The following is a 24,534-nucleotide window of genomic DNA, read 5'->3' on the forward strand; positions in this document are numbered from 1 at the left end:
TAAATTGCATAAGCTCCACTCATTTTCGTGTCGAAGGGGGTATGGCTCAGTGGTAGAGCATTCGACTGCAGATCGAGAGGTCCCCGGTTCGAACCCGGGTGCCCCCTCCAAATTCATTTTGCCCTCATTCCCTTTCGTACAAAAGGAAACTCAGAATAGTTTTCTAAATATTTTCGTTGTAAATCAACTCAAAACTGTTTTTTTATGCAAAATTAATTACAAACTCTCTAGGTAATGATTTCTTATCTATTTCACAAAAACACTGAACATATTATGTATGGGTACAAGAAACACAAGAACAGCTGCATATCGAGTTCACTGTTCAGTTTTATTTTTGCCTATGTATACATTAAAATTACACAAAGTCATGGCAATCCTTACTTCGGTATGTGAACCAGCATTTGTGAGCTTCCTGTCTTGGAAGTGCGAGGGTTTGGAACCATATCTCACTTTACAAATATTTGCTCTTGTTCTCACATTAAAGCTGGTCTCTCCTAGTACGCAATCATTTATGCTCATATGCTGAGAGGTGAAGAACAAGCATGGCTAGCTGCTCTTCTTTGTACACCACAGCGCCCTCTTCTATCTACGCACACTTAACAGGGTCTAGAAAAGAAACCTGTTTCATATTTGATTGTCACATGTATCTTTACAAAGGGGCTTTGTTTAGCACACAGTAATAAAACTGGTTGTCATGTATACCAGGAAAGTTTAAAACTAAAAATACAAAAGAGGCTGTAAAAACTCAACAGTGCACTTATCATCAATAAAAGACACATCTGTACTAATAACAGCAAACTTTGTTTACATGTGTGCTTTCTTATGGTGCTCACAGGACCATGACTTCACACTTTGTGTATGCTTTCTTAGGGTGCTGAGCGGACCACGGGCCCCCACTAGCTGTGTAGAAAAATGTACATGTACATGTGAACATTGTGTGATGTCATCAGTTCAGAGGCCTTTATTAGTATTTAAATACATGTACTCGAGAATGGCCACATTTTGACAGCATATTCACCGTTTTTTTTAAATCTATTTGATGCAGGTGATTTTTCATTGGTATCAACAGCAAAATTTGGGATGCAAAAAGACACATACATGTGAAGATCAAGATCTGCAGGCAAAAAAGGACCTTTCACAATAAGCCTAACAAACCTTTGTTAGTAATGCGCACCTACATACGACCATATGCACTTTTGAAAGCTCATGAAAAGGTAAAAACTACCCTTAATTATTTGTCAAAACACAGTCTGACAAGGACAATCTGTGGAGACATGATTTATTACTGTTTGTTTTTATTACGAGTTTGGACATTTTCATGGACATTTTCATGGAAAAGTAAAGTTGTTCCACTAACACGAATTAGAAAGTTGTGACCATCATTTTAAATACATGTAGACATTTCTAACAACATTGAAGATACCAATTAACATAAACTTTGAAACTATGGAGCTAAAATTTTTCCCTTTGAAATGTCAAACTCAACTGAACATGCAAACAAATTCTGACGTAATTACTCTTTTCTGTTCTCTTTATGAAAAAAAACTGTTGTATTTACAGCACATACAGAAAAATGTACATAAAAAAAATAAATATCTAATGTTCCATGGCCGATACATATTCAGGCAAACTGCTGTTACTGTCTGTGTTGAGTGGAGTGGCGAGGTCGTTTGAGGTGAGTTTGTCTAGGGGGCAGGGGCAAGGGCATGGCATGCCATTTGTCGATGAGGGTGGTGACATGATGTTCTGTTGGGGCGGGATGTTCTCGTTGTTCATGGTATCCTCCCAGTCAATCTTGAACCGCGTGATGCGGGGATCCGTGTGGAGGATGTTACGGACGACCTTTAGAAAAAAATGTAACCAGCACTCACATTAGATAGGTGTGTTATCTGTAGGTTCAGCCATGTGATTAAGACAGAGTAGGCCAAATAGATACAGACACATACATCATTGTCACAAGCTCAAAGATGGCCATTCCTCACCTTATCAAATTGAGGTTTGGATGGCGGATTTTCCCTCATCTCCGGATCTGAGTATTCATTGTTGACGTAGTAACCCACACGCACAAACTCTTGGTTTCGGAACGAACAAGTGATAAGTACCACGGTCACGCCCAAAGCGTCCGATTCAGGGATGAGCGTTGTGTCCGGACAGTTTGCCTAGTCGAAAAACAACAAATAAGTAAACATTTTCCAAGCACAGGAAACGCCGGTTTGGCGAAACAGGTCACCAACTAATATGCAACCATGTGTAGATCACACAATGACTGGTTCCCACTTGGCTTTTGCTCAGGATGTTAATTTGTCCAGCAATAACTTTGGTTCTTCAGCCCCAACAAACTTCACAGTTCCAGACTCACCTGAAAAACAAACCGGTGGTGGCCAGCTGGGACTGGACCCACAAGGACAGAATCTAACGTCTGATCATGCTCTTCCGATTCTGCCGATCCCACATAAATGATTTTCCATTCCAAATCTGGAGGATGGATGACGATGTACAACAAAATTATAAAAAATGAAACCTTTACATGGGCATGCTCAGTATGTCATTGTCAGTTGATCAAAATGATCACATTCATGACTTGCGCTATACCTGTAGGCTGTACCGAACTTGCCAATCCCTGTCTGAAATTTATGACTATGCCAACCATGCTAAATAATAGGTATGATAGGTAGGGCCTATGCTGTTTTTCAAATATGTCAAAACAATGTTCTAAAATGACAAATTAGAAAGAAATGGTGATCAGCTAATGACCAGGTGACCATGATGACAGAATCAATAAGATCAACTGATCATGTCCAACTACTTCATGAACTCAAAGTCACTACTGCGTCATAACGGAGTATGAGGGAGTTGTGACTTTGAGTTCTCAAAGTAACATCCAACAACACGTTACTTTGTCGAACACATACCCATTAAAACAGTTAAGTGTATATATATATGAAAGATGATGATAAATGTAATGAATTATTTCCCAAACAAGTGGACAAACATCATTAAAACATGCTATATTATGCCAAACAAACATGTCTGACAGCTGACATGTCTGCATCTTCAACTTGATTTCTTGACCACAACTGGAGGGGTTGTTGTGTTCTTTCATAAGAGGAGACAGTGGGACCCCGTGACTAGGAGACAAAAAGCTAGGATTTTTAAGGGGGGGCAATGAACCGGCATGACCGGCGCGGCACCGACTGAAGCTCGTCATGCTTGGCTTGCTTGCATACTCTGCCTACCTTCTGACAAATCTTCTGTGCACTGAAATGTTATCTCAAACTGGAACGGATTCAAGTAGGACGTCGGATTATCCAGTACTTCGACGTTCTCAATCTGTACTTTTGCCATAATTTCGATGCTGTAGTTAAGGTACCGTGCAACGTGTTTTTGAGTGAGGTTTAGAAGAAAAACAGGTACAGATTTCGCGGCGTTTGAATCGGAACTGCAAGTGGCGCAAAAAATAGGGACAAGGAATTTTCTAAAGCGAGCTGAGATTGGTCAGATGACATTGGGGGATGTAAATATTCATAAGTAATTTTACGTGCATGCCAATTGGCTAATACTCTTCTACCTTCTTCAATATTTAACAGTAAATATTGCGTATTATGATCATTTCAAGCATAAATAAGACACAATATTCATAAAGATAATTATTTTCAACGAAATATAAATTGAGAATTCAAAATTTTGCATTTTGAACTTGAAAAATATTTCGGAGTTTAATCATATTTTTAGTATTTGCAGACGAGGTTAATAGTGAAGAAAATGGCAGCCACCATGACGGACGAAATTTTTAAGTTTTCGTGTAATCTCGAGGGCCATGAAATGGATGTCAGGGCCGTTGCTGCCGCATACTCTCCAAATGGATCAATTATAACAGCATCTAGGGACCGAACTGCTCGGATTTGGGCTCCCACGGGGTACGTATCCTTCATTTCTTGTATTTTATTCAGGACCTAACAAAGTTCACACGGTAGCGTTCACGTACTACGTAGCAAAGCACGACGGATATGACGGGAATTATAAGCCGGTAGAGGGCGCTGCTTTAGAAGAAGTTTTTGCAACTAGTATAAAGTATATACATTTCATAATCTGGTCCCTGGAAAACAATGAAATGAATTACCTTACTTTTAATCTTAGTTTAAACAGTGGCGAAAAATTGCAGCATGGACGAAAATTATTTATTTGTTATAATATTATACTATTCACTTCCTTCTCATGATTTGTAGAAATTTATGGGCCATTTTTTATGTTCTCTGAATAATGCAGAAGTGGATATGAAGAAAGGCACTGCATGAGAGGGCATGAGAACTTCATTGCAGCCGTCTGTGTCCTGCCTCCCAATGACAAGTACCCTAACGGCCTGATAGCCACTGGGGGGAATGACCATAAGATCAACATGTACAAGCCAGATAGTCAAGTACCGGAGTATACCTTGAGTGGCCATGCAAATACAGGTGGGTAGGCTCGGCAAAATGTTTGAGACTTCTGATGCCCATCCGAGTACTGTTTTTAATTATTTTGATCTTTACACTCGATCTTGATCTTGGAGTTGAAATGATTGTCCAGTAATTTTCTGAATTCTTGTTTCAGTTTGCACCCTGGCAGCGGGCAAGTTTGGCACCCTACTGAGTGGCTCATGGGACACAACGGCCAAGGTATGGCTCAACCAGCGCAATGTCATGACCCTGAAAGGTCACGAGGCAGCCATCTGGGCTGTTGCCCTCATGCCCACCCAGGGCCTGATGTTGACTGGCTCAGCTGACAAGACCATCAAGATGTGGCGTGCTGGGAAGTGCGAGCAGACCTTTGTCGGTGAGTTGGTTCAGTAGGCTCAACCCAATCACCTCCTGGGCACATTTTGCAGGAAGTTTCCATGACCTAATGGTGAAATGCCAATCATGCGGTCTTTCTCTTTGTCGTAGGGAAGGGGATTCAAGTGCTCAAAGACCATACTTCTGATTATTTTTGGACTCAGAAAAGGACTTAACTATAAAACTGGATTGCATTTCTAACTGAACTCTTAAATTGGTACGGGTATAGGTCACAGTGACTGCGTGCGAGCCCTCGCCATCGTCTCAGAGGTGGAGTTTCTCTCAGCGGCCAACGACAGTAGCATCCGGCGCTGGCTGACCACCGGTGACTGCACCCAGCAGCTGCAGGCACACACCAGCTTCATCTACAGCATCGCGTTGCTGCCTAATGGCGCCGACTTTGTCACGTCCGGGGAGGACCGAACCGTCCGAGTCTGGCGGCAAGGGGTGTGTTGCCAAACCATCACACTTCCTGCCCAGTCAGTGTGGTGCGTGGCCGCACTGCCCAATGGAGACATTGTTGCAGGATCCAGGTGTGAAATAAAGAAAATAGGATCCATTTCCACAGTGCCGCTTAATGCTTCACATCAAACCCATCTCAACCAACCTCATACTCACTGTTTGTTATGCTGAGGACCCATCTCAGTAATCGTGACAAGACACAGTGCTTGGTGTCTTATTTTCAATACAAGGACTGTGCCATTTGTTTTCTGCAGTGTGAGATTGTGTTAGCTCCCAGAAGAGTTCTATGCCTATGTTGTTTAGTTTGAAGCTACTTAAGAGAGTCAACTGGCATAGATGCTGGACTGTTGAACAACACTGATGGTTGCTCATATGTTAGATTTACGTGCAGTAGCTTCCCCAACAAACAATTCCATTTTTCTTGGCTAACCACCTCTTATGCGTTCCATTAACAGCGATGGTGTCGCACGGGTGTTCAGTACAAATCCAGACAGAATCGCCAGCGCAGAGGCTCAGGACCTTTACAATAGGCAAGTGGCTGCTTTCTCCATGCCGGCCAAGGCCCAGGCCTTTGGCGGGATCAAGATGGAGGATTTGGCGGGGAAGGAGGACCTTGCCAAACCAGGTGAGAAGGTTGCCAGGGGGCGATGCAAAGGTTACTGAGGCCTGTCTCAATGTACATGGATTACCTTCTGATCAGGAAGAACTACAAAGAAACATTAAAGGATTCATTCTTGTCCTGCACATGTATGTGTTTTGTCTATGGGAGAGTTTTATTTATAATGGGAAAGGGAGCTTGTAACTTTTAAGTTAAATAGAAGAAAAAAGAAGGATTCTAGGATAGGCCGAGTCTTCGAACTACTCATAACTCTGAATTTTTCTGAAAATAAAGGCTTTCATGTCTATAGAATGCTTGTGAATCTTATACAAAAGTGGATGTGTAAAGTATGGCTGTCCCATCTGATATGATAACCTATACGAACAGCACCATTGTTATTGATGTAGTGATATGTCTGTATGTTCTTAACAGGCACAAAGGATGGCCAAACAAAACTCATACGTGTAGGCGACACCGTAGAGGCGTACTCGTGGAGTGTAGCGGATGCCAACTGGAACAAGATCGGTGATGTGGTGGGCACAGAAGGGGACGACACCCAACCCAGTAGCAGCAAGGTCATGTACGAAGGCAAGGTGAGAATCAGATCTCGCAAGATTTGATTCAGAAAATGTACAGTGCAGTTTGATGTGGTGTTCCTGCACGAGCAGTTTTGCTGAGGTTTTGTGCTCATTCTGTGGAAAAGTCGGAAACATTTTGGAAAGTGCCCTCACTATACTGCTGTGAACCGCATTCCTATGTGATGTCCATAATGACACAAGAGGTGGGGTTACCTTCTCTCCTACTGCCCCCCCCCAAAAAAAAATTACTTAGAAGATCTTGCTTGTCCAAAGTTTGATACGGTCTGTGCGTTCAGTTCCTGATAGTGTGCCAACCAGAAAATATGAATAGACTGAGACTCAAGTTAGGAACGAGCCATCCTTAAAAACAGGTAGAAGATAATGTTATTTGATAGTGTTTACATGATTTTCCAATGCATTCTTGTACCTTCCTCTGCCGGCTTCCAGGAATACGACTACGTTTTCAATGTGGACTTGGAGGAGGGCAAACCAGCCTTGAAGCTCCCCTACAACATCACAGAGGACCCCTGGCTGACCGCTCAGCGCTTCATCCACACCCACGACCTGAGCCAACAGTTCCTGGAAGAGATTGCCAACTTCATCATCAAAAACACCAAGGGTGTGACTCTGGGCGTGGCCGCCCCGCCCTCTGCCGGTGACCCCTTCACAGGTAAGAGCAGTTTTGTGAACTAGTAAGCAAGTTGTAAATTATCACAATCAAGCATGACAGTCCCGGTCCCCTGCTTTACAATGCGATGTGCCCATGTTATGGTAACCAGTGATGGAACCAACCTTGGTAGACCAGTCCTCAGTGGTGAACTAGGCTAGTCCAACCATCACTAACCTGCATGCATTTCAGTAGAGTCTGGTTAGGCATACGTGTACTTTTGGGTCAAAGTTGTGGTGGGTTGCTTGAAGGCAGATAACATGGTTAACGTGCATTCATTTTAACGGTTTGGAAGTTTCAGTCCCCCAAAGTTTTTGGAAAGCCTAAAATCATTGACAACAACTTGAATGATAAAATGTTACGTTCTAAGGCCAAAGTCAAGTTGGGGATCAGGCTTGCATATTTTATCATCATCTCTGTTTCCCACTCTGAAGGTGGTTCCCGCTACATCCCTGGTTCCCAGCCTCCTCCTGGCATCCCAAGAGCAGGCGGTGACCCTACATCTCCAAGGACAGGGTCAGATCCCTTCACAGGTGTGTGAACAGCCCTTCCTAAATAACTGTTGCAGTCTTGGCACCAGAGCTTATTATCAGTATTTGTTTAAATTTTACAAAAACTCCCCTTGAAAAGTATTTCCACATTCTCTATTTTTCATTTTTAGGTGCTGGACGTTATATCCCAACCTATGGTACCTCGAGTCAACCGAGCGAAATTCCTTCTGCGGCACCTCAAGCAAAACAGCCCAACCCTTACTTTCCAAAGACAAGCTTTGTGACCTTTGACACTGCCAATGCACAGGCCATATTAGGTAAATGTCAAATGTTTTATATAGGCTGCTGGACGTCTAGTATTAAGTCACAATATCCCAATGGTATTCTCATGTATTTGACTGCAAAATATCTAAGAGCACAGTGCATAGGGTCCTGATGTAATGCTAAATTTTTATATTCTTATTTAATCACAGGAAAACTGAAGGATTTCAACACGGCATTGGATGAGTCGTGTCAGTTGGATGATGCATCCCTCGGTCATCTGGAACAACTTCTTCTGAATGTGGGTAATTCTGGTAGTCCTACGGCCGACCAACTCAGTGCCCTGTGGAGAGCACTCCATTTGCCAGTTGGTAAGAATATTTCAGACTTGAGACGAGGAAAGCAAAAAACAATTAATAGTGCTGGATGCTTGCTGAACCACTTCAAATCCATTTCTTTGATTTCAGTAAATTTGTAAATTTGGTGGGTGTTTTCAGAAGAAATTATTCTGAGAGGCCCATCATAAAATCTATGCACTTTCAGCTGTAAAACTTATGTATTTTAGGTCATCCAAGTTGGTGAGCAAATAATGATGACTTTGAGTTGATGTATATCTGTGGCGACATGATCTTCAGCTTTGACCAGTCACGTACTTGTAACAACATTTTTGGTCTTGTATTTCTACAGACAAGGTTTTCCCTGCTATTGACATCCTTCGGTTGGTAATCAGACACCCCTCAGTTAATCAGCACTTCTGCAATCAGACAGACGGTCCCCAGTTCATTTCCCACATCCTGCAGCTAGCATCGGAGACCTCAACCCCGGCCAACCGCATGCTGGTCATGAGGACGTTCAGCAACGCCTTCAGCCATCCGCACGGCACCCAGCTGCTGGCCGCCAACCGCGAGGCAGTCGTCAGTGCAGCCCTGCAGTGCCAGGGGTTGGCCAACAAAAACCTGCACGTTGCCGCCACGACGGTGCTGCTGAACTTTGCGGTGGCCCTGCAGGGCGGCGGCGACATCGAGGCCCGGTCTCACTGCCTGTCGGCTGCTTCCACCATCCTGGACTCCGAAAGTGACCCAGAGGCACTCTTCCGGCTTCTGGTTGCCATAGGAACTCTCATGAGCGTGGACGATAATGCGCTGGCCATTGCCAAGTCGTTGGACATTCTTCCAACTATCAGGAAACATTGTGCTGTGAAGGACCCTGCCAAAGTTGGAGACTGTGCACAAAAAGTAGTTCAGATGTTACTATGAATGGAACCCTTAAGGTCAAATTCATCAATTGTCTCCTTTGGAGGTGTTAGTACGTTTAGGTTTTTATAAGTTGTGTCTCTAACCCAAAAACCCCACTGTTTTCCCATTTTGCTACAAGCAAAATGAAACTTTTGAAGTCATTGCCAATGCAATTTTTATTGTGGACCATGCAAATGTAACTTCGGCCTGTACTTGACAAAGCAGTCAGACTCATTTCATGTAGAGAACCACTTTTAAGTGATCTGCCTTTTAGTGGCAGTGTTGCGAATTTTGTTGATATAAATTTGACTCAAGACTTGTTGGCCGGCATCTTCTTATACCAAGTCCTCCAGCATTTTTGTTGGTACCCTCCTCAATTCTCCAAAATCCTGCCCCATGCAGGTTACCAATTACTTTATCTTTGTACTTTGACTTTCAAGGGGCATCCAATGCCATGCAAAGTAACAGTGGCTGGGCTCTACCTTCCTCAATCCTACAAAATCCTCCAAAACTGCCTAATGGATTTTGAAGGATCTCAGAGGGTTAGATTTTGTTTTATTGCACATTCATGCATGTCTACTGTAAACTCAATACAACTCGTTATCTCTACTCATGAAGATGTACACTCTTTCACTTGCACATTTTGAGAGCATTGCCGCCAAAATCTTGAAGTCCTTCCCTTATGAACTAGAACTATTGAAGATAAATTTAATACCAGCTCTCAGATTGCAATGAACTTGTTGGCGAAAATAGTTACAATTATGAAAATTTATCAGGTGCACATATTTGCCTAGCAAGGTGCTGAAGTCACTTCTTAAATGTAGAAAACATTTCAAACAGTCAACACAAAAGGGAGGAAATGTAAAATCCTAGTTATAAATTGAAATTGTCTTTGACACAAAATTCTGTTATTTACCAGGGGAAGCTCAGTTTTTGTTTTGATACACAACCGATATTCCATGTCTCAAGTCGTGCCCATGTGTCACCTGTGAGAGCCACCCATGGTCAAGGTCAAGTTATTTTTAGAAATAATTAAAGTCAGATGCCGAGCAGTGTCTACAATGCTGTTGTTAGATCATAATGTCAGGGATGCGACCACTGGTTGAGTTACAACTCCAGTCATTTGCTCTACACAAAGTCATATGGATACAGTAATGACAGATGCAAAGGATCAGACTGGAGACCTGTCCTCATACATGTATACGGAGACAGATCACAACCTCAAAGCGTCTGAATTTGATGGTTCATATTGCAACTGAGGTGATCCTAGGTCAGAGGTCAAAAGAATGACACTGTTTCTGTTCTCTGACCCTACATTTTGCTAAGAGCAAAATCTGAAACTTAAGCCAGGAATGTGTGTTGAGGAGATAGCATTTATTGTTGGTACATCTAATTTATTAACCTCCATAAAAGTTCGGGAAAGTTCTGTGAAGAGCAGAGCAATAGACATTCACAGGGGACCCAATTTCAGTTAGATTCCCCAATGTGGTTTATTCACTTGAACATGTTAAATTTAAAGAACCAGACTCTATGCTACGATTTCATTTCGACCCCCCAAATCATCTGGTACCATCCCATTAAAGGTTCCAAATGTATACAATATGTTCAGGAATACGACTGAAATTGGGTACTTCACAAATACGGTCTATTCAATTTCTGCAAGCTTAATAAATGATTCCATGTGTTTATACATGTACTTTATTTGATTACGTTGACAATGTTAAGTAAACTATGCTCGTTGCACTATATCTATGCATTCAATTGTGTCAGATATAATGTGGTCGCTGGTCAGAGTAAACTTGTGAAAACATCGTAAAGCAAATCTGGCCCCATTAACTTAAAATGCACATGCAATAGACGTGAAACTTTAATGGTAAGTAAAATTCCAAACTGGTCAGTACACAAGTACGTACCTGGTTTGAGAATTGGAGAATCGGGAGGCCATTGGTTGGAATTGGTTGGCTTACAATGGACATTGGAAATTACATATAAATTCTAGAGGTATGGGGTTGGGTTTTGTGTTCATCCCAGAAGGCTAGAAAGTAAGTTCACATCCCCTCCCTACCCCATTGCAGTGATGTACCCGGCAAGAAGGGAGGGCATGGTACCATTTTAAGGAAATCAGTAACACTATTAAAATGGGAGGGGCATTGCGGATTCTTTCACGGATGGCTACAATTTGGACCCTCGTTTTCAGAAAAAACTCTCCATTTTCCCCAACCCCAAACCTGGCTATGCAACTGCCCTCTTCCCTTCCACATTTCACCCCTCCTTCACAATCTCCTCTTGCCATCATTCCCCCATGAAAAGCATGGTATTTTGAAACGGGTTGTGTGGGTTGGGCTTATTCATTGAGGAAGGGCGTTAAGACAAAATGAAGGTGTTATAATTGATCACATATTACGCTTTTCTTGTTTTATTTTTTGGCCCAATTAAATCTTGAAAAAGTAGAAATTCATATACTTTAAAATATCTTCAAATCATAATGTTTAATTCAAAACGTTTTGACTATGCCCAAAACAATTCCATAACTAGATACAAGTCGCTTTGATTAAATCACTTGTTGCTTGAGGACAAAGGCGCGAATTTATCCAAAACGTTCTTGTGACGATGCCCCCTCCAAAGGGTCTTAAGCTCCACCCATGCGTTATTGAATGAACAACCTCGCCCCCAAATATTAAATTCATCTGTACCTGTACGATACGCCAACGAGTGATCATGCTCTAGTTGATCTGAGACTAAGCTCGTGGCGGCGATGGCACATGTTTGCTTGACTCGACGACTTTTGGTGAAATGCAATTTACTTAGCTCTTTGGCATTGTATAGTGACATCTGGAATCAGCCGTGGTGCACTGCTTAGGAAGAAGCGGCAAACAGGTAAGATTTTCCCCCAAATCAATTGTTTTGCCTTAAGGAGGCACTATTTAAATGCAGTAATCAATTGCCGGTAGCTTTGTTCGTGAGTAGACAAAAAATGGAATTATTTTCGGGCTTCAAGTTGTTCTTGCTTGGTTGTTTTGCAATGCAGTCTGGCAGTGTTCCGTAACTGAGACAAACCATTACTAGTTTACTGACGGTACTTCGCTCCAAAAATTTCGTAAAGCGTTGGGGGCGATTGTGTTCTGGCATGAAGTAGTGGGACGAAGCTCTGCGCTGTTGAGCAACATTACTTTTTCCGATTTGTTTTGGTTTTGTGTAACCAGTTTGCCTTAAAAAGTGGAAGTTTATTCTTTGCTTAGAACCGAGATATTCTTTGTTGAAAGAGATCCAGGTCATAGGCCTAGGCTATGCAGATTTTGGAGAGAGTTCCATATGCCGGCGCCTACATCATAGTACATGGCTTAGCTTTTAGTTTTAGGCTAGTCTGAGTAACTTGGACCCTACAATTTACAAATAGCCTTTTTAAATATTTGGACGTGGTTGGGCGATAGTGGGGTCCAAGTACCTTCCACGGGCTTTTGCTTCCATTAATTCATTTCACTCAAAATAGCTCATAGGCCTACCGTGAATCAAAATCCTCTGAATTCACCTCCAAAATTAAAACGATCTTTAAACTGCACCTGGCTACAGACTGAGTGAGAATTAAGAGATTCCAATAATGAATGGTAAGGTTTACTCACATTTGGGAAGAAAAGAGAAATTTCTCCTTCAAATCGGAAGTAGTCTTGTTGTCGAGCTCTATGTCGCCATCTTGTTCAAATCATGTTCAAATAGTGATTTAAACTGTATTTTAATATCCTGGCGACGATGTCACAGCGCGCCGGCCCAGCGGACCATTCACAAAAAGCATGCCCTGTCCACACATGAATGCTGACGACTGATTCCTGATCGCCTCATGTTGGCTGTATGACTTTTTTTAAGTGTAAGCTTAGCGTAGGCGGAAGAACTTAAGAGTTAATGAAGCCTTGACAAGCTTAGCAAACTTATGCATCTGACAGTGTCATGGACTGATTTACTAATGTTTTTTTTTCCTGTGTTCAGAGTATTTTGGTGTGGTCAAGAAGTTTTAATCAAAAAGCATGGGTCGCCGTCGTTCCAAGCGAAAGCCCCCACCCAAGAAGAAGCTGGTGGGAACCCTTGACACGCAGTTTACGTGCCCCTTCTGCAATCATGAAAAAGCCTGTGAAGTCAAGATGTAAGCAATCTAAAGACTTGGGGACTCTCAGCACTACCACACACTTTAGTGGCACCGTTGCGGCAGTGCTAAACTACTGAATGGTGCATCTTTTTTTCAAAAATTTGGGCTTGCACCATTCTTGTCATAGGCTTCACATTGAAATCACCTGTCTTCTCTCTCTGTCAATGACAAGTCTATTTTAAATTTTGAATTGAGACTCAAACTTTGCTTGTTAATTCTCGAAGACATTATGTTTGCCTTATTTGGAATTTTGTTTGCTAAAGAGTTACTAAGGGTTATAAAATTAGCAGTATTTTGTTTCGAATGCTTTTCTGCTTTTTTGGTCTCTGTCTCGCTAAAGTGGTTTCCAGAAGAGGTTGAAAAACTACCATGTGACCAGAAAATGTTATCATTTTCGTTCCACACTTGTTGGTTTTTACAATATCTCAGGGATCGGACCAGGCAGATTGGCGTCATATCTTGCAGAGTGTGCTTGGAAGATTTCCAGACTGGCATTAACTGTATCCTTTCTTTAAAGTGGAGACACATTGTAGAGTGTATTGTTAGATTGTAGTCTACTTCATGGGGAAAAAGTCTTCGCATTTTTTGTGTTCCATTTAGTGCATGAAAAAAATGAACTTCATGGTTCTTTTCTAACATCCTAGCTTGCAGTTAGCATTTTTAAAAGCGGTGTTTGAGATTCATCTTGGTAAATTTTAATTCGGTTCTTGTATTGACTTTCAGTAGATATTGCAATGATTGTTTTTATGCAAAGAGCAAGCACATTCTTATAGAGAGTGCCAAAAATGTCAACAAAATGTCAATAGTCCTAAAACAGGTCCCTGTTCCATAACTCCCTTACAATTAAATTGATAGTATTCTTGGTAGGAGAATTGTGCCTTCCATTCTCCTGTTGTATTTGTGTATGTGTGTGGTTCTGTCAGTGACGATCCTTGACCGTTTCCAACGTCAGACTTGACAGAACCGGTGGATGTATACAGCGACTGGATTGACGCTTGTGAATCGGCCAACGGGTAGCATACGAGAACGAGACCATGGGGGCAGGAGAAGGGGTGAAGGCTAGGGTTGCTGCTGTAGATGCTTGCTGGACCACAAACTCCACATTCTGTCGCTGCCATGTATGTACGTCTGTCCAGATTTTTTTAAACTCTGCTGCATGGGTCAGTTTGCAGAAAGCCAGTTGATACCTCCAATGCTGTATTGCATACTCAGCATGCAGCAATATTGGTCGCACAAAGTGAAACTCAGACCCCAGAGCAAAGGGATCTTCTCCCACGGCAGGTTTCACAAACTTAAAACGCCAAGTTGGAGATAGTGTGTTATCTCTTGAATTTTTTCCCTGAGCAAAGTGTAACCATTCCAGGTACAAGCTGTCAGGAGTCGTGTATTCATTTTGTCACTTTGGACGTCAAGGTGGGATTTTACGCATGATTTAGTTAAGAAGCTGTCCATGAATTTAGGTTTTTGTTCTAGATTGGCTCTTTCCAGATGATTAACTTTGTTTACCCAAAGAACTCCAGAACAACTAAATTGTAACCCTGAGCCATATTTGTTTATCTTTTGGCTTTTCTACAAAGAGCAGACAGTCCCAGGCACAATTTGTTGAAAATTGTCAACACTAAATTTTTCGTAGAAACTGAATTTTAGAACCTTGTAACTCGTAAGAGTAATTTTGAAGTGAGGTTTATTGTGGCTATTACATTTTGGTGTAAAATCAGCAAGTGGCCATGGATATGTTGCGAAAACTTAAGTGAAAAAAAGAGTGTACATTGAAGATGCAATTTGCATCACAAAAATATAGAATTTCAATTTTGTAACCAAGATAATTTAAGATGCTGAAGTGCTCCAGTTTTTAAAGGTTTTCTTTTCTTTCTTTCATGGTGAAATTGTTTAAGGTCGAGAAATGTACTTTAATTAGTGAGAGTATCTACAGAAATGTTCTTCAGACATAGAAACCTACACCATGGAAACAGAAGCTGATCATTTCTATACTTTTTGAGGTTGTAAATAGATGTAACATTGGTTTCCATCAACCAAGGTTTAGTTCATCTGTTTAAGGTGAAGAAACTCTTTTCTTAGGTTTTTGAAAGGTTTTCTTTTAGATCATTGCATTCGCTAGAAGTAAAGGCGGAACACATGTAAAATGGAAGCATTTGGGGAGATTTCAGATGCATGTGTCTTCTTTTGCTGTTTCTTTTCAGCTAAAAAAAGTGAATGACAGAGGTTGTAATATTATCCTGTCGATTTTATTGAACCATTTTGTATCTAATACCTTTACTTTGGTGGAAAGTTTACAATGGTAATAATCCTCCCAGGAAGTTGCTGAAGGTCATTTCTCACATGAGATGATACAGGAATAATAGATTCAAAAACGATGGATTCAACAAGCTCAGACAGAAAAAGTAACCCCAACACAGAGGTCACCTTGTGCTGTATCAACTGAATTCTTACCAAAGGAACATGGCATCAGATTTTGGCTTAAATAAAAATTACATCCCATATTCTGAGATGTCTTAATTTGGTCAAAGAAAATACATGTGCATACTGCAAGGCCAATAGAGTTTCCACAAACATGTAACATGCAACAAAAAATGCTGAATACAAATTAACTTTCTGCAACAATTTAACGCATGTGCATCTGATCAGGTGCTCCAAATAGTTTGTGAGGTGAAAATGTAAAGATTTCTGCCTGATACATGTATTTAAAGGAGCACCTGCTTATAATAAGAGTATAGTCTATTAACAAAGGCCAATACGTGTACATTATTTCATCAATTAAAATTGCTCATCTTGATTCTTGATTTCTGTGCCTCATTTTACTTCATTCCTTGCAGCATAAATGCCCCCTTTATGTGCCGTGTTGCATCTTTTCCCAGGAATATCGTTTGGCAGACAGACGTGAGCTTCAACGGAAATGAGAAAATAAACGACTTCCCGTCTGATGTTGACACATGCAGCCCCATCAAATGCGCTCACGTCGTCGCACACAACCTTGTTTTTATAACTCAGTTTAGACAGAAACAAGTCACTGGTTTTATCTCCTGTAAATTCCGTTGAATTCTCAACAAGCCACAACTTTCCCTGAACCAAATTTAGCATCTGGTTTTTAATATGTTGATTGCTGCAAAACTGTAGAACTTTAAAGCTCGACTCCCCAAACTTGTGCAACATGGTGAACTTGCGTGGACGTAGGAAGGTTCCTAGCAAAATACATGCGCAGGAGGGGTTTGTTTCGTTCTCAAGACTTTTGTTAAACAACCCCATACCAATCCAATTTCAAATTTCCCGTTCAGAGAATTGTGCAAGCACGGTTTGATATTCAGGTTGACCGGGTGATAAATATTCTGGATGATGGGTGAAAAATGTTTTTTACACCTGGCATGAATGTGTAATGGTGGTGTTCTTTCTTTAACATTGTGCACGTGGCTCATACTACACAGTCTACTATATTTGGGGTGTTAAATAAACAAAACTAATTGGAATGCTCTAAAAATAAGATGCAAGCTAAAAGTTGCTCTTACTGCATGTCTATTGCCGTCAATTTCAATTATGATTAGGATTTACAGAGTGTAATTAGGTAAATGATAAGTTGAGACAGTTGGTATATACATCACAGTTTACATATTTCTCCAAACCAAAATCTAGTAGTACAGTTACGGGAGATTTTTCCTTTTTTTTCACTGGTGCCACTATACTCTGACCTGGTAGTCACCGTTTTGTGTGATGTACCGTACCCATGGCAACGCCTGGTATCCACTCTTCTCGATGATCTTCAAGTACCGAACCTGCGTACCCCGAAGGAAAGAGGATAACTAATTCCTGAAATGCAGTATTTATTGTATTACTTTCAACTCCATGAGTACTTCCTTGATGGAAAATAAAAATAGCAGTGATGTTGAAGGGCCATTGGGTGCCATTGTACCCAAAATTGAAAAAAAAGACAAAAACTCCAGTTCCACTTATTTGGCTATGTGCTACTTACCTGGATACCTGAAGTAGTGAAGTAGGGAATCTCAAACTTGACGCTGATTGGTGGCCGCCCTTCAGCTTCCTCCGCCTCCACGCTGGGAAGGTTGAAGTGCGCCCTCATCAGGAATTCCTTGCCACCCTATCCAGAGAAGAGAAAACAAAGAACTGAAGGTGCCGCAACAAAGACACAAAATTTTAAGATCAGATGTCCAAAAGTTCTGGCAGCACAGGAGGCAAGTGAAAGCATCATTTCTTTATCTTGAGAATATAGTCACAGAATTCATTTTTCTGATCATTTTTTAATTATGAGCATCCAACACAGCTTGGGTTTAGACAAGTAAATCTAATCGCCACACTGGGGTTTGTTGAATTTCTTTTGAGGGTATTTTCCTTTGACTCACTGGAAACGATTTGATGTGCCAGACCACTGCGCTGCTCTCCGGCAGGTACCGGGAATAGCCGACGGTGGTCTTGAATTTGGGCGAGTCGGCATCGTTGGGCACTGGGATGATGATGTCCACATTGTTGGCCGTGGACCGACGCTTGAACTGGCTCTTAGCCTTAATCATGTACTCCACTCGCGAGTGGGAATGCCGCTCGATGACCGACTCAATCCAGATCAGGGGCTTGACCTGCGAGCAGGGAAATGTCCAATTTCACTTGTGACCAGCTATGGTCTTCAATCTTGGAGAACCGGTTCCCTTTGAAGTGCCTTGGTATACATGTATTCCCCCCCCCAAGCATAGACTAACATTCTGTACAGCATCCACTTTACAAACTGAACTATCACAGTCAGGAAACTCAAATGCACCAATTTGAGCTGACCTCCATCTATTTCCTGATCACAATTTAGCCTCTGAGTGTTGATTCCATCACATCTTTCTCCTCGGAGAAATATTCTAAGACAGAAACACTGGATAGGGCGTGGGGTTCTAATGAACCTTTATTACCAACTTCTCTAGTGAATCCTTGGGCTTCCAAGCAACTTTTTCGATATTTCTTAGGAACCCTTGGTTTCATTACTAGATGGGATTAAACTAAAGAAGAACCAAAACGAGACTGAGTCGACTTCTCACATGAGTGTTGAGGCGGTACGACATGAGCTCAAACTCTCCGTCTGGGGGGATGAAGGAGATTGTCCGGTCGTTCTCAAAGCGAGACAGCCGCACACACTGATGAAACTTGACGTCTTCCAGCTCCACCGATTTACTCTTACCTCCTCCTGAAGTTCACAGAGAGAAAGATAAGCAGAAATCATGATTTAGGTAGGTATTCTGACAAACACTGACATGATACTAAAAAGAATAACAAACGCTGTGTTTTCTTGAAGTTTGGGGGAAAATGTCTTCACAGGATTACACAGGTTACACTTGAATTCTGCTCAATGTTTTCTGTTGCATTCATCATGGCTTTTATTACAGCTGTGTTGCATTCCATTGCATTTGGTATGGTCTTCATTTCAGCTGTTCAGGATTCTGTTGCATTCATCTAGCTGATCAGCCACACCCTGTAAACATTAAGGTCCTTCAAATCATGGTACCTACCATTAAAATCTAATTTGAAACCACTTACTGCCTGTGTTCTCAAACAGCACTTTGTCATTCAGGCCGAGTCGTAGCTCTGGCATTCCACTCAGAAACACTCGCATCTTGACGGCGCCAACTATCTCACTGCGCAGGACGTTGCCATTAGAATTCACCTGCGAAGACAGGGAAAAGGAAGAGAAAATGTGCATTTCTGTTTCACCCCTACAGAACAAAAACGTCAAATTCAACTATAGCTATGGAAACCAAATCATATTAGGATGACTTTTGAAACAAAAAAGTTGTTCTCTCCTGACAGCTGTCAAGCAGAAATTATTGCACTGTATTTATCTGGATCTGAAAGAACAAATATGTGCAAACTGTAAAGCAGCTATGAACCAGTCACAGAACATCATAAACTGCAGAGCAGAAATTTTTCTGAGCTTGGCAACACTTCTGGTCCTTAGCCCCTTCAAAAATCGTCTCCTGATGGGTACCAGTGCCAAGCCATCCACACTGACAAGACGTCTTCACTGGTGACCAATACTCCTACTTGTCAGCTGGACATAACTGACTGCCTCAACTTACCAACAGATTGACGGATTCTATGACGTCAAGGAAGACCTCGTTCTTGCGGTAGCGGACTCCTTCACTTCTCCAAGACACAGCGTTGGTGATGGCTGGTGGGGGTTTAGGAGCAATCTCTAGCTTTTGACCCACCTGGGTGATATACCTGTCCACAGAGTCAAGGTATAACAAAGGATGCATCACTTACAGTTAACACTCATTTGCATCACAAAGGATTTCCAATATTTGGCATCAACATTTTTGGACAGCTAGGTAAGCTGACCGCTGACCATGGGAAGACATTGACCGGTACCAAAAACCAATACAAGTAATCTCCGCTTTGCATATTATATTACTGAAGAATTTGAATGGAAGGGTTATCATCCTGTCAAACCACAAATCAGGGTAGAGGTTACAAAAGGGATGAACAGTCATAAATATTGAAAGAACACCTTTGTCACAGTTCATTTATTCAGCTTGTGACTTGAGACTGGGTGGCCTATAACTGGCATTGGACTGACGAGTGGTTGACCTGTGATAAAGGGTGCAGACCACTAATTCAAGTGAGAATTTCTGACCAGCTCATTAGCATTAAAAGTGCCCCCACAGTATCTTTTGAAAAAGCAGATTGTTTGGCCCCCAAAACGGTGAGATTGTGTAAATCGTTGCCAGGATCAACTTCCTGGGTCTTTGAGCTTTCATATGAGGGCAGAAGGGCTGAAAACTACGGTTGAAAAATGGTCCTAAGTGCCCGAGAAAGTTGAGGGTTGCCACTTGAAAAATGGCTGCAATCAGACTTCGGAAAAATCACTTTTTGGGGGGTGATTTTGTTTTGTGGGAATAATTAAAAATGTAATTGGTTAACCCACAAAAAATTGAAAAGAAATTGAAAGATAAGTGACCAGACAAGAATTTCATTTGTGTTTCAGAAATCTCAGGGATGTCGGCGTGCATGCTATTGGGCCCTGAACGGTGCTGATTTTACACTGTTTTCAATGGGGCTTGAATTAGTGGACTGGACCCTATATTTCAAAATGGCGGCGTCCATGCAGTAGTGGCGGCTGGGTTTAAAATTTATCCCTCTTGTTTACGTTGGTCCTGGCAGTGGTGGAGAGACCACAACAAGCCATGAATAACAGTTTTATGGATTATGAGACATCAGAAATACTGGATTGTCGGACACAATAAATATTCAGGTAATCACATGAGAATTATATATGAACATGTGGAACATGTCACTTTGTAATTGTTTGTTTGTCGGATTCAAGAAATTCTTTGATTAGGATGGACTGAATGAAACCTAGAAAAGCCGGATTCCAACCCTAACAGAGCGTAACCCTAGCGGATGCCAACCCTAATGAAGGCTAACCCTAACAGAGGCCAACCCTAACTGTGGGGGGGGGGTCCGGTTCAATTTTAGATGGTCAAGTACAGCCTGGGCACCGACTGACCAAGCCGTGGATATGCACAGGTGACTCAAATTTATCGAGACACTCTCCTTGGTGATTTGTTCCACTCTTGTGTTGGAAGTGCCCTATTTTGGGCTCAGGTTTTCAACTCTTTGGCTGGAGCCTCTCAACTGGAGTAATATCCGACGGTGAGCTTTCATGTCAAAGCATGGCCAAAGTTTTACGTCTTTCGTGCACTTGGCCGCTACAGTTGGCAGTGTCTAGCCTGGGTAACCCTCCCCATTATCTGTAGCAACAGGTAGTTGAAGCTGCTCATGTGAAAAGTGTAATTTTCAGCTGCTTACTGCTCATTGTATTTGCACTAGTTAGTGTATATAGGCAGTCTGCAGTAGTTTGTGCACATTTGCTATAGGCTGACCTTGAGCATTTTCTCTCCATATGCAGCCATTAGACAATTTTTTTTCATTTTTTCTCTGGAATTGAGGTTTTTGATGCATTCTCAACCATTCAGTGTAGTTTGGTGTGAAAAACTGAAAAATGGGTGTATATAAAGGGTGCAGACCACTAATTCAAGTGAGAATTTCTGACCAGCTCATTAGCATTAAAAGTGCCCCCACAGTATCTTTTGAAAAAGCAGATTGTTTGGCCCCCAAAACGGTGAGATTGTGTAAATCGTTGCCAGGATCAACTTCCTGGGTCTTTGAGCTTTCATATGAGGGCAGAAGGGCTGAAAACTACGGTTGAAAAAATGGTCCTAAGTGCCCGAGAAAGTTGAGGGTTGCCACTTGAAAAATGGCTGCAATCAGACTTCGGAAAAATCACTTTTTGGGGGGTGATTTTGTTTTGTGGGAATAATTAAAAATGTAATTGGTTAACCCACAAAAAATTGAAAAGAAATTGAAAGATAAGTGACCAGACAAGAATTTCATTTGTGTTTCAGAAATCTCAGGGATGTCGGCGTGCATGCTATTGGGCCCTGAACGGTGCTGATTTTACACTGTTTTCAATGGGGCTTGAATTAGTGGACTGGACCCTTAAATGATGGTTGACCTTTGACCTGTGACTTATTTAGGACGGACTAATGGTTGACCTGTGACTGACTTTTGGTTGACCTTCGATTGAGCTGTGACCGACATGTAATCTGACTGGTGATTGACTTTAGTTGGACTTGATTTCCAAATGTGGGCACCGTTTGATGTCACTGAACCCTGCTTGTGACTTACTCTTGTAATATCTTGCTGTCGGTCGTCTGTGGGTAACCAAAGTCAATCAACTCGTCAAGAAGCTCGTAGATCAAGACAAAGTTATCCCTAATACTCTCCTCTTCTAATTCTTTGAAGTATTCAATGAAAACCTGCAGAGAAAAATAAAAAAGACACAGAATAACATGATTTTAACGTAAGCTGAAGCTGAAATGGCAAACCTATGACTGTCTCTCTTTTTCTAACTACTAACTAAATTCACATTTGCAAACACACGTTAACTCAAATGCTGCTCAACACAACCAAGTTAAGTGTTCAACACAAAAATGTGGTTCTTACATACCTCAACGATTTTGTGAAGCATCGTGAAGACAAGTGCAACATTTGCATTCTTTTTGGTACAGGCCACCACTGTGATTCTGGAGTTAAGCAATTTCAAATTTAAAACAAAAGACGCAGCGAATCACTTCCCATTAATTACAAACCTGCTGACCAGGAAAAATAGCACACTTTCTCCCCAAAGTGTTCATGCATAACTAGTCTTTACGTTTCATTTGTTCCCATATGCATTTTTCTTGAATTATTTTTCAGCCTGAATTTTAAAAATTATTCAATGGAAGAGGTTTAAGCCAAGTTAAAGTAATATAGGAAGATTCTTGTTCATTGTGATAAATTAGTTATAAAAATAAAAAGGCCATTTTTTTTTTAAATAAAGATGAACGTTCAATTAAAGAAACGGATGTCAAACTGAACATTCATCAATGATATTAATGATCACCAGGGGACTGCATATTTGGGAACCCCCCAATTTTTTGTCTTTTTAGTCTTGTAAAACTGGTAAGTCCTCTAAAAAACCAAAGGCAACACTCTCTTTATTGCACTGACCCTATTTTGTGGAAATTTCGAATAGTAAATTGTGAGAAAATGTTATTTCTTTTTACTGATGAACCAGCCACGCAAATTTGACTCCACTGTGAGTTATGCGTTAAAACACTTTTCACAGCATCAACCCTGCAGATGTCATAGTCATTTACCAAGGTGAATCCAAAAGTTAAAATGTAGGTCTCTGGGGCTGAGTCAATTCAAGTAATTCACTGTTCGAATATTCGACCTTAAATTTGATCGAATATTTGGACGTACTGACCGGCGAAGTGTTGATGAATAAACCGTACACAAAATCATTTGCAATAATGCACACAATTGTACATTATGATCAATGTAACAGCTTCTCACATCTAGGAGTATTTCCAGCCACGATATAGCAAGATTGAAGAGATGAACAAGACTTCTTGCCCTGTTGAAAATTCCTTTTAAATTGTTTAATTGTTGAATAATTTACTTTTTGAATCACTGTAAGATTTCTGTCAATTTTCATTTAAATCTGCTTGAAACAAGCCTCCATATGCAATATTTCTCATTCAAAAAAGGAAAATTTTTCCTTCCTTTTCATGAATTTTGCATTTGAATATTCAAATTCGAAAAATAAAATTTGAATATTTGATAATCGATCAAATATTCGGATATTTGGCACAGTCCTATAGGTCTCCCTTCCAAAGTTCTAGAGGAACAGGGTCCCCAAATATACAATCCCTGATCACTCGGACTTATTTTGTTAAATCAGACTTGATCGAATCAGCTGTCTAGTGGGGGCATTTTTAAATTCTGGCAAGGATACAGTAAAGGTTGTTGTACTTAATGTACATGAAGGTAACGGCCCCGTGCGTTATGATGGGTGACACTTGTCCTTCCTCTTCCGTGTCCAAAATCAGTGTCATGAACTTATCCACGGAGGACATGTCCACATCACCACGGTAGTTTCGGGAAATCAGCACCTTGGGAAGAAAAACAAGAAGCTTAATCAGTTCTTTGCGGTGTTTAATGGAAAGATTTCCTATACGGACGCCGGTAATTATTCCCTAAACAATGGCTGCAGTCATTCGCCATCAGAAAGCAAAAACATGTCATGAAAAGTTCAATTTTAGGAGGGTAAATACCAAGTTGTTAACTGAGAAAACACTCAGAATTTTTAAGACCAGTCTCATAGGGTTTGTGCATAGGATGTCAAGTGGAGTCCATATAACTATAAATTAATCATGTTAACAAGCCTTAAACATGTTAAATACTAGTACTGGTACTGCATGGCTGATTTGGCACAACCTGACAACTGTGGAAAGGCATTGTGGGAAGGGAAAGGGGGACAATGTTTGCCCCTTTTTCCTTCCCATGATCATTATGATGCCCTTATACTATTGCGCAAAATCACTCTTGCAGTATTAGCGACAAGGCTTATTTTATGAAACTCCTGTTAATGCTTTGTCCGGAAATTGGTCCAGTTATCAATGCGCACAATGCTATGCGAAGCTGGTGCGTGCGGCCTGGCCCCGGCCCAGCTGGACGCTCCTCCCGAAAGTTGCTTACCTTCCCCTTCAGATCAAGGAAGAAAACTGCCGAAAGAGACATGATGGCAGGCTTTTGGTGTCACCTTTCAACTGTTCAAACCTATCATTTGGAAATAAGAATAACTGTTGTGAGGATTTAGGCCCAGAAATTGTGCGGACACAATCCCGAGTTTCGATATGATGTGTCGTCGGCTGTGTGATCTGTCCCATCATGCTCTGCGAGC

The 24,534-nt window shown here is 41.3% G+C and overlaps 4 protein-coding genes and 1 non-coding gene across 5 annotated transcripts; 3 read left to right on the forward strand and 2 right to left on the reverse strand.

Annotated features, from left to right (window-relative positions):
* Positions 1-35: 35 nt before the first annotated feature.
* Positions 36-107, forward strand: Trnac-gca (transfer RNA cysteine (anticodon GCA)). The gene has a single exon. It is a non-coding gene; the product is annotated as a tRNA-Cys (tRNA).
* Positions 108-309: 202 nt separating this feature from the next.
* LOC110977789 (histone chaperone asf1b-B-like) lies at positions 310-3,492 on the reverse strand. The gene is made up of 4 exons (XM_022232228.2): positions 3,237-3,492; positions 2,360-2,475; positions 1,983-2,159; positions 310-1,842 (listed from the first exon to the last, which is right to left on the reverse strand). The coding sequence occupies exons 1-4, from the start codon at positions 3,343-3,345 to the stop codon at positions 1,597-1,599; spliced, it is 648 nt and encodes a 215-aa protein (XP_022087920.1). The 5' UTR covers positions 3,346-3,492; the 3' UTR covers positions 310-1,596.
* A 246-nt stretch (positions 3,493-3,738) lies between these two features.
* plaa (phospholipase A2 activating protein) lies at positions 3,739-10,851 on the forward strand. Its single transcript, XM_022232199.2, has 11 exons — positions 3,739-3,917; positions 4,267-4,454; positions 4,591-4,812; positions 5,041-5,344; positions 5,729-5,898; positions 6,304-6,464; positions 6,897-7,119; positions 7,551-7,649; positions 7,778-7,924; positions 8,081-8,239; positions 8,556-10,851. Exons 1-11 carry the CDS (start codon positions 3,763-3,765, stop codon positions 9,122-9,124), a joined length of 2,397 nt encoding a protein of 798 aa, XP_022087891.2. The 5' UTR covers positions 3,739-3,762; the 3' UTR covers positions 9,125-10,851.
* Positions 10,852-11,812: 961 nt separating this feature from the next.
* LOC110977779 (transcription elongation factor 1 homolog) lies at positions 11,813-16,042 on the forward strand. Its single transcript, XM_022232204.2, has 4 exons — positions 11,813-11,980; positions 13,085-13,238; positions 13,671-13,741; positions 14,194-16,042. Exons 2-4 carry the CDS (start codon positions 13,123-13,125, stop codon positions 14,256-14,258), a joined length of 252 nt encoding a protein of 83 aa, XP_022087896.1. The 5' UTR covers positions 11,813-11,980; positions 13,085-13,122; the 3' UTR covers positions 14,259-16,042.
* LOC110977775 (AP-1 complex subunit mu-1-like) lies at positions 15,466-24,515 on the reverse strand. Its single transcript, XM_022232200.2, has 10 exons — positions 24,330-24,515; positions 23,587-23,743; positions 22,255-22,322; positions 21,933-22,063; positions 19,322-19,466; positions 18,783-18,909; positions 18,287-18,432; positions 17,612-17,842; positions 17,224-17,349; positions 15,466-17,026 (listed from the first exon to the last, which is right to left on the reverse strand). Exons 1-10 carry the CDS (start codon positions 24,369-24,371, stop codon positions 16,931-16,933), a joined length of 1,269 nt encoding a protein of 422 aa, XP_022087892.1. The 5' UTR covers positions 24,372-24,515; the 3' UTR covers positions 15,466-16,930.
* Positions 24,516-24,534: the final 19 nt, after the last annotated feature.

This window comes from Acanthaster planci, linkage group LG12, assembly GCF_054643075.1.
Source record: "Acanthaster planci isolate LZ-2023a linkage group LG12, COTS_SCS, whole genome shotgun sequence".
NCBI classification, from domain to species: Eukaryota; Metazoa; Echinodermata; class Asteroidea; order Valvatida; family Acanthasteridae; genus Acanthaster; species Acanthaster planci.

What these genes read in the sequence shown, in the direction of transcription:
- LOC110977789 (XM_022232228.2), bottom strand. Translation starts at nt 3,345, where the DNA reads ATGGCAAAAGTACAGATTGAGAACGTCGAAGTACTGGATAATCCGACG. An exon ending in CACAGAAGATTTGTCAGAAG is followed by an intron (nt 2,476 to 3,236) that starts GTAGGCAGAGTA and finishes TCCATCCTCCAG; the next exon opens with ATTTGGAATGGAAAATCATT. An exon ending in ACCACCGGTTTGTTTTTCAG is followed by an intron (nt 2,160 to 2,359) that starts GTGAGTCTGGAA and finishes TTTTTCGACTAG; the next exon opens with GCAAACTGTCCGGACACAAC.
- plaa (XM_022232199.2), top strand. Translation starts at nt 3,763, where the DNA reads ATGGCAGCCACCATGACGGACGAAATTTTTAAGTTTTCGTGTAATCTC. An exon ending in AGGGTCAGATCCCTTCACAG is followed by an intron (nt 7,650 to 7,777) that starts GTGTGTGAACAG and finishes TTTCATTTTTAG; the next exon opens with GTGCTGGACGTTATATCCCA. An exon ending in AGCACTCCATTTGCCAGTTG is followed by an intron (nt 8,240 to 8,555) that starts GTAAGAATATTT and finishes GTATTTCTACAG; the next exon opens with ACAAGGTTTTCCCTGCTATT.
- LOC110977779 (XM_022232204.2), top strand. Translation starts at nt 13,123, where the DNA reads ATGGGTCGCCGTCGTTCCAAGCGAAAGCCCCCACCCAAGAAGAAGCTG. An exon ending in AAAGCCTGTGAAGTCAAGAT is followed by an intron (nt 13,239 to 13,670) that starts GTAAGCAATCTA and finishes ACAATATCTCAG; the next exon opens with GGATCGGACCAGGCAGATTG. An exon ending in TTTCCAGACTGGCATTAACT is followed by an intron (nt 13,742 to 14,193) that starts GTATCCTTTCTT and finishes TTCCAACGTCAG; the next exon opens with ACTTGACAGAACCGGTGGAT.
- LOC110977775 (XM_022232200.2), bottom strand. Translation starts at nt 24,371, where the DNA reads ATGTCTCTTTCGGCAGTTTTCTTCCTTGATCTGAAGGGGAAG. An exon ending in GCTGTTTGAGAACACAGGCA is followed by an intron (nt 18,433 to 18,782) that starts GTAAGTGGTTTC and finishes TGTGAACTTCAG; the next exon opens with GAGGAGGTAAGAGTAAATCG. An exon ending in GGCACATCAAATCGTTTCCA is followed by an intron (nt 17,350 to 17,611) that starts GTGAGTCAAAGG and finishes TTCTCTGGATAG; the next exon opens with GGTGGCAAGGAATTCCTGAT.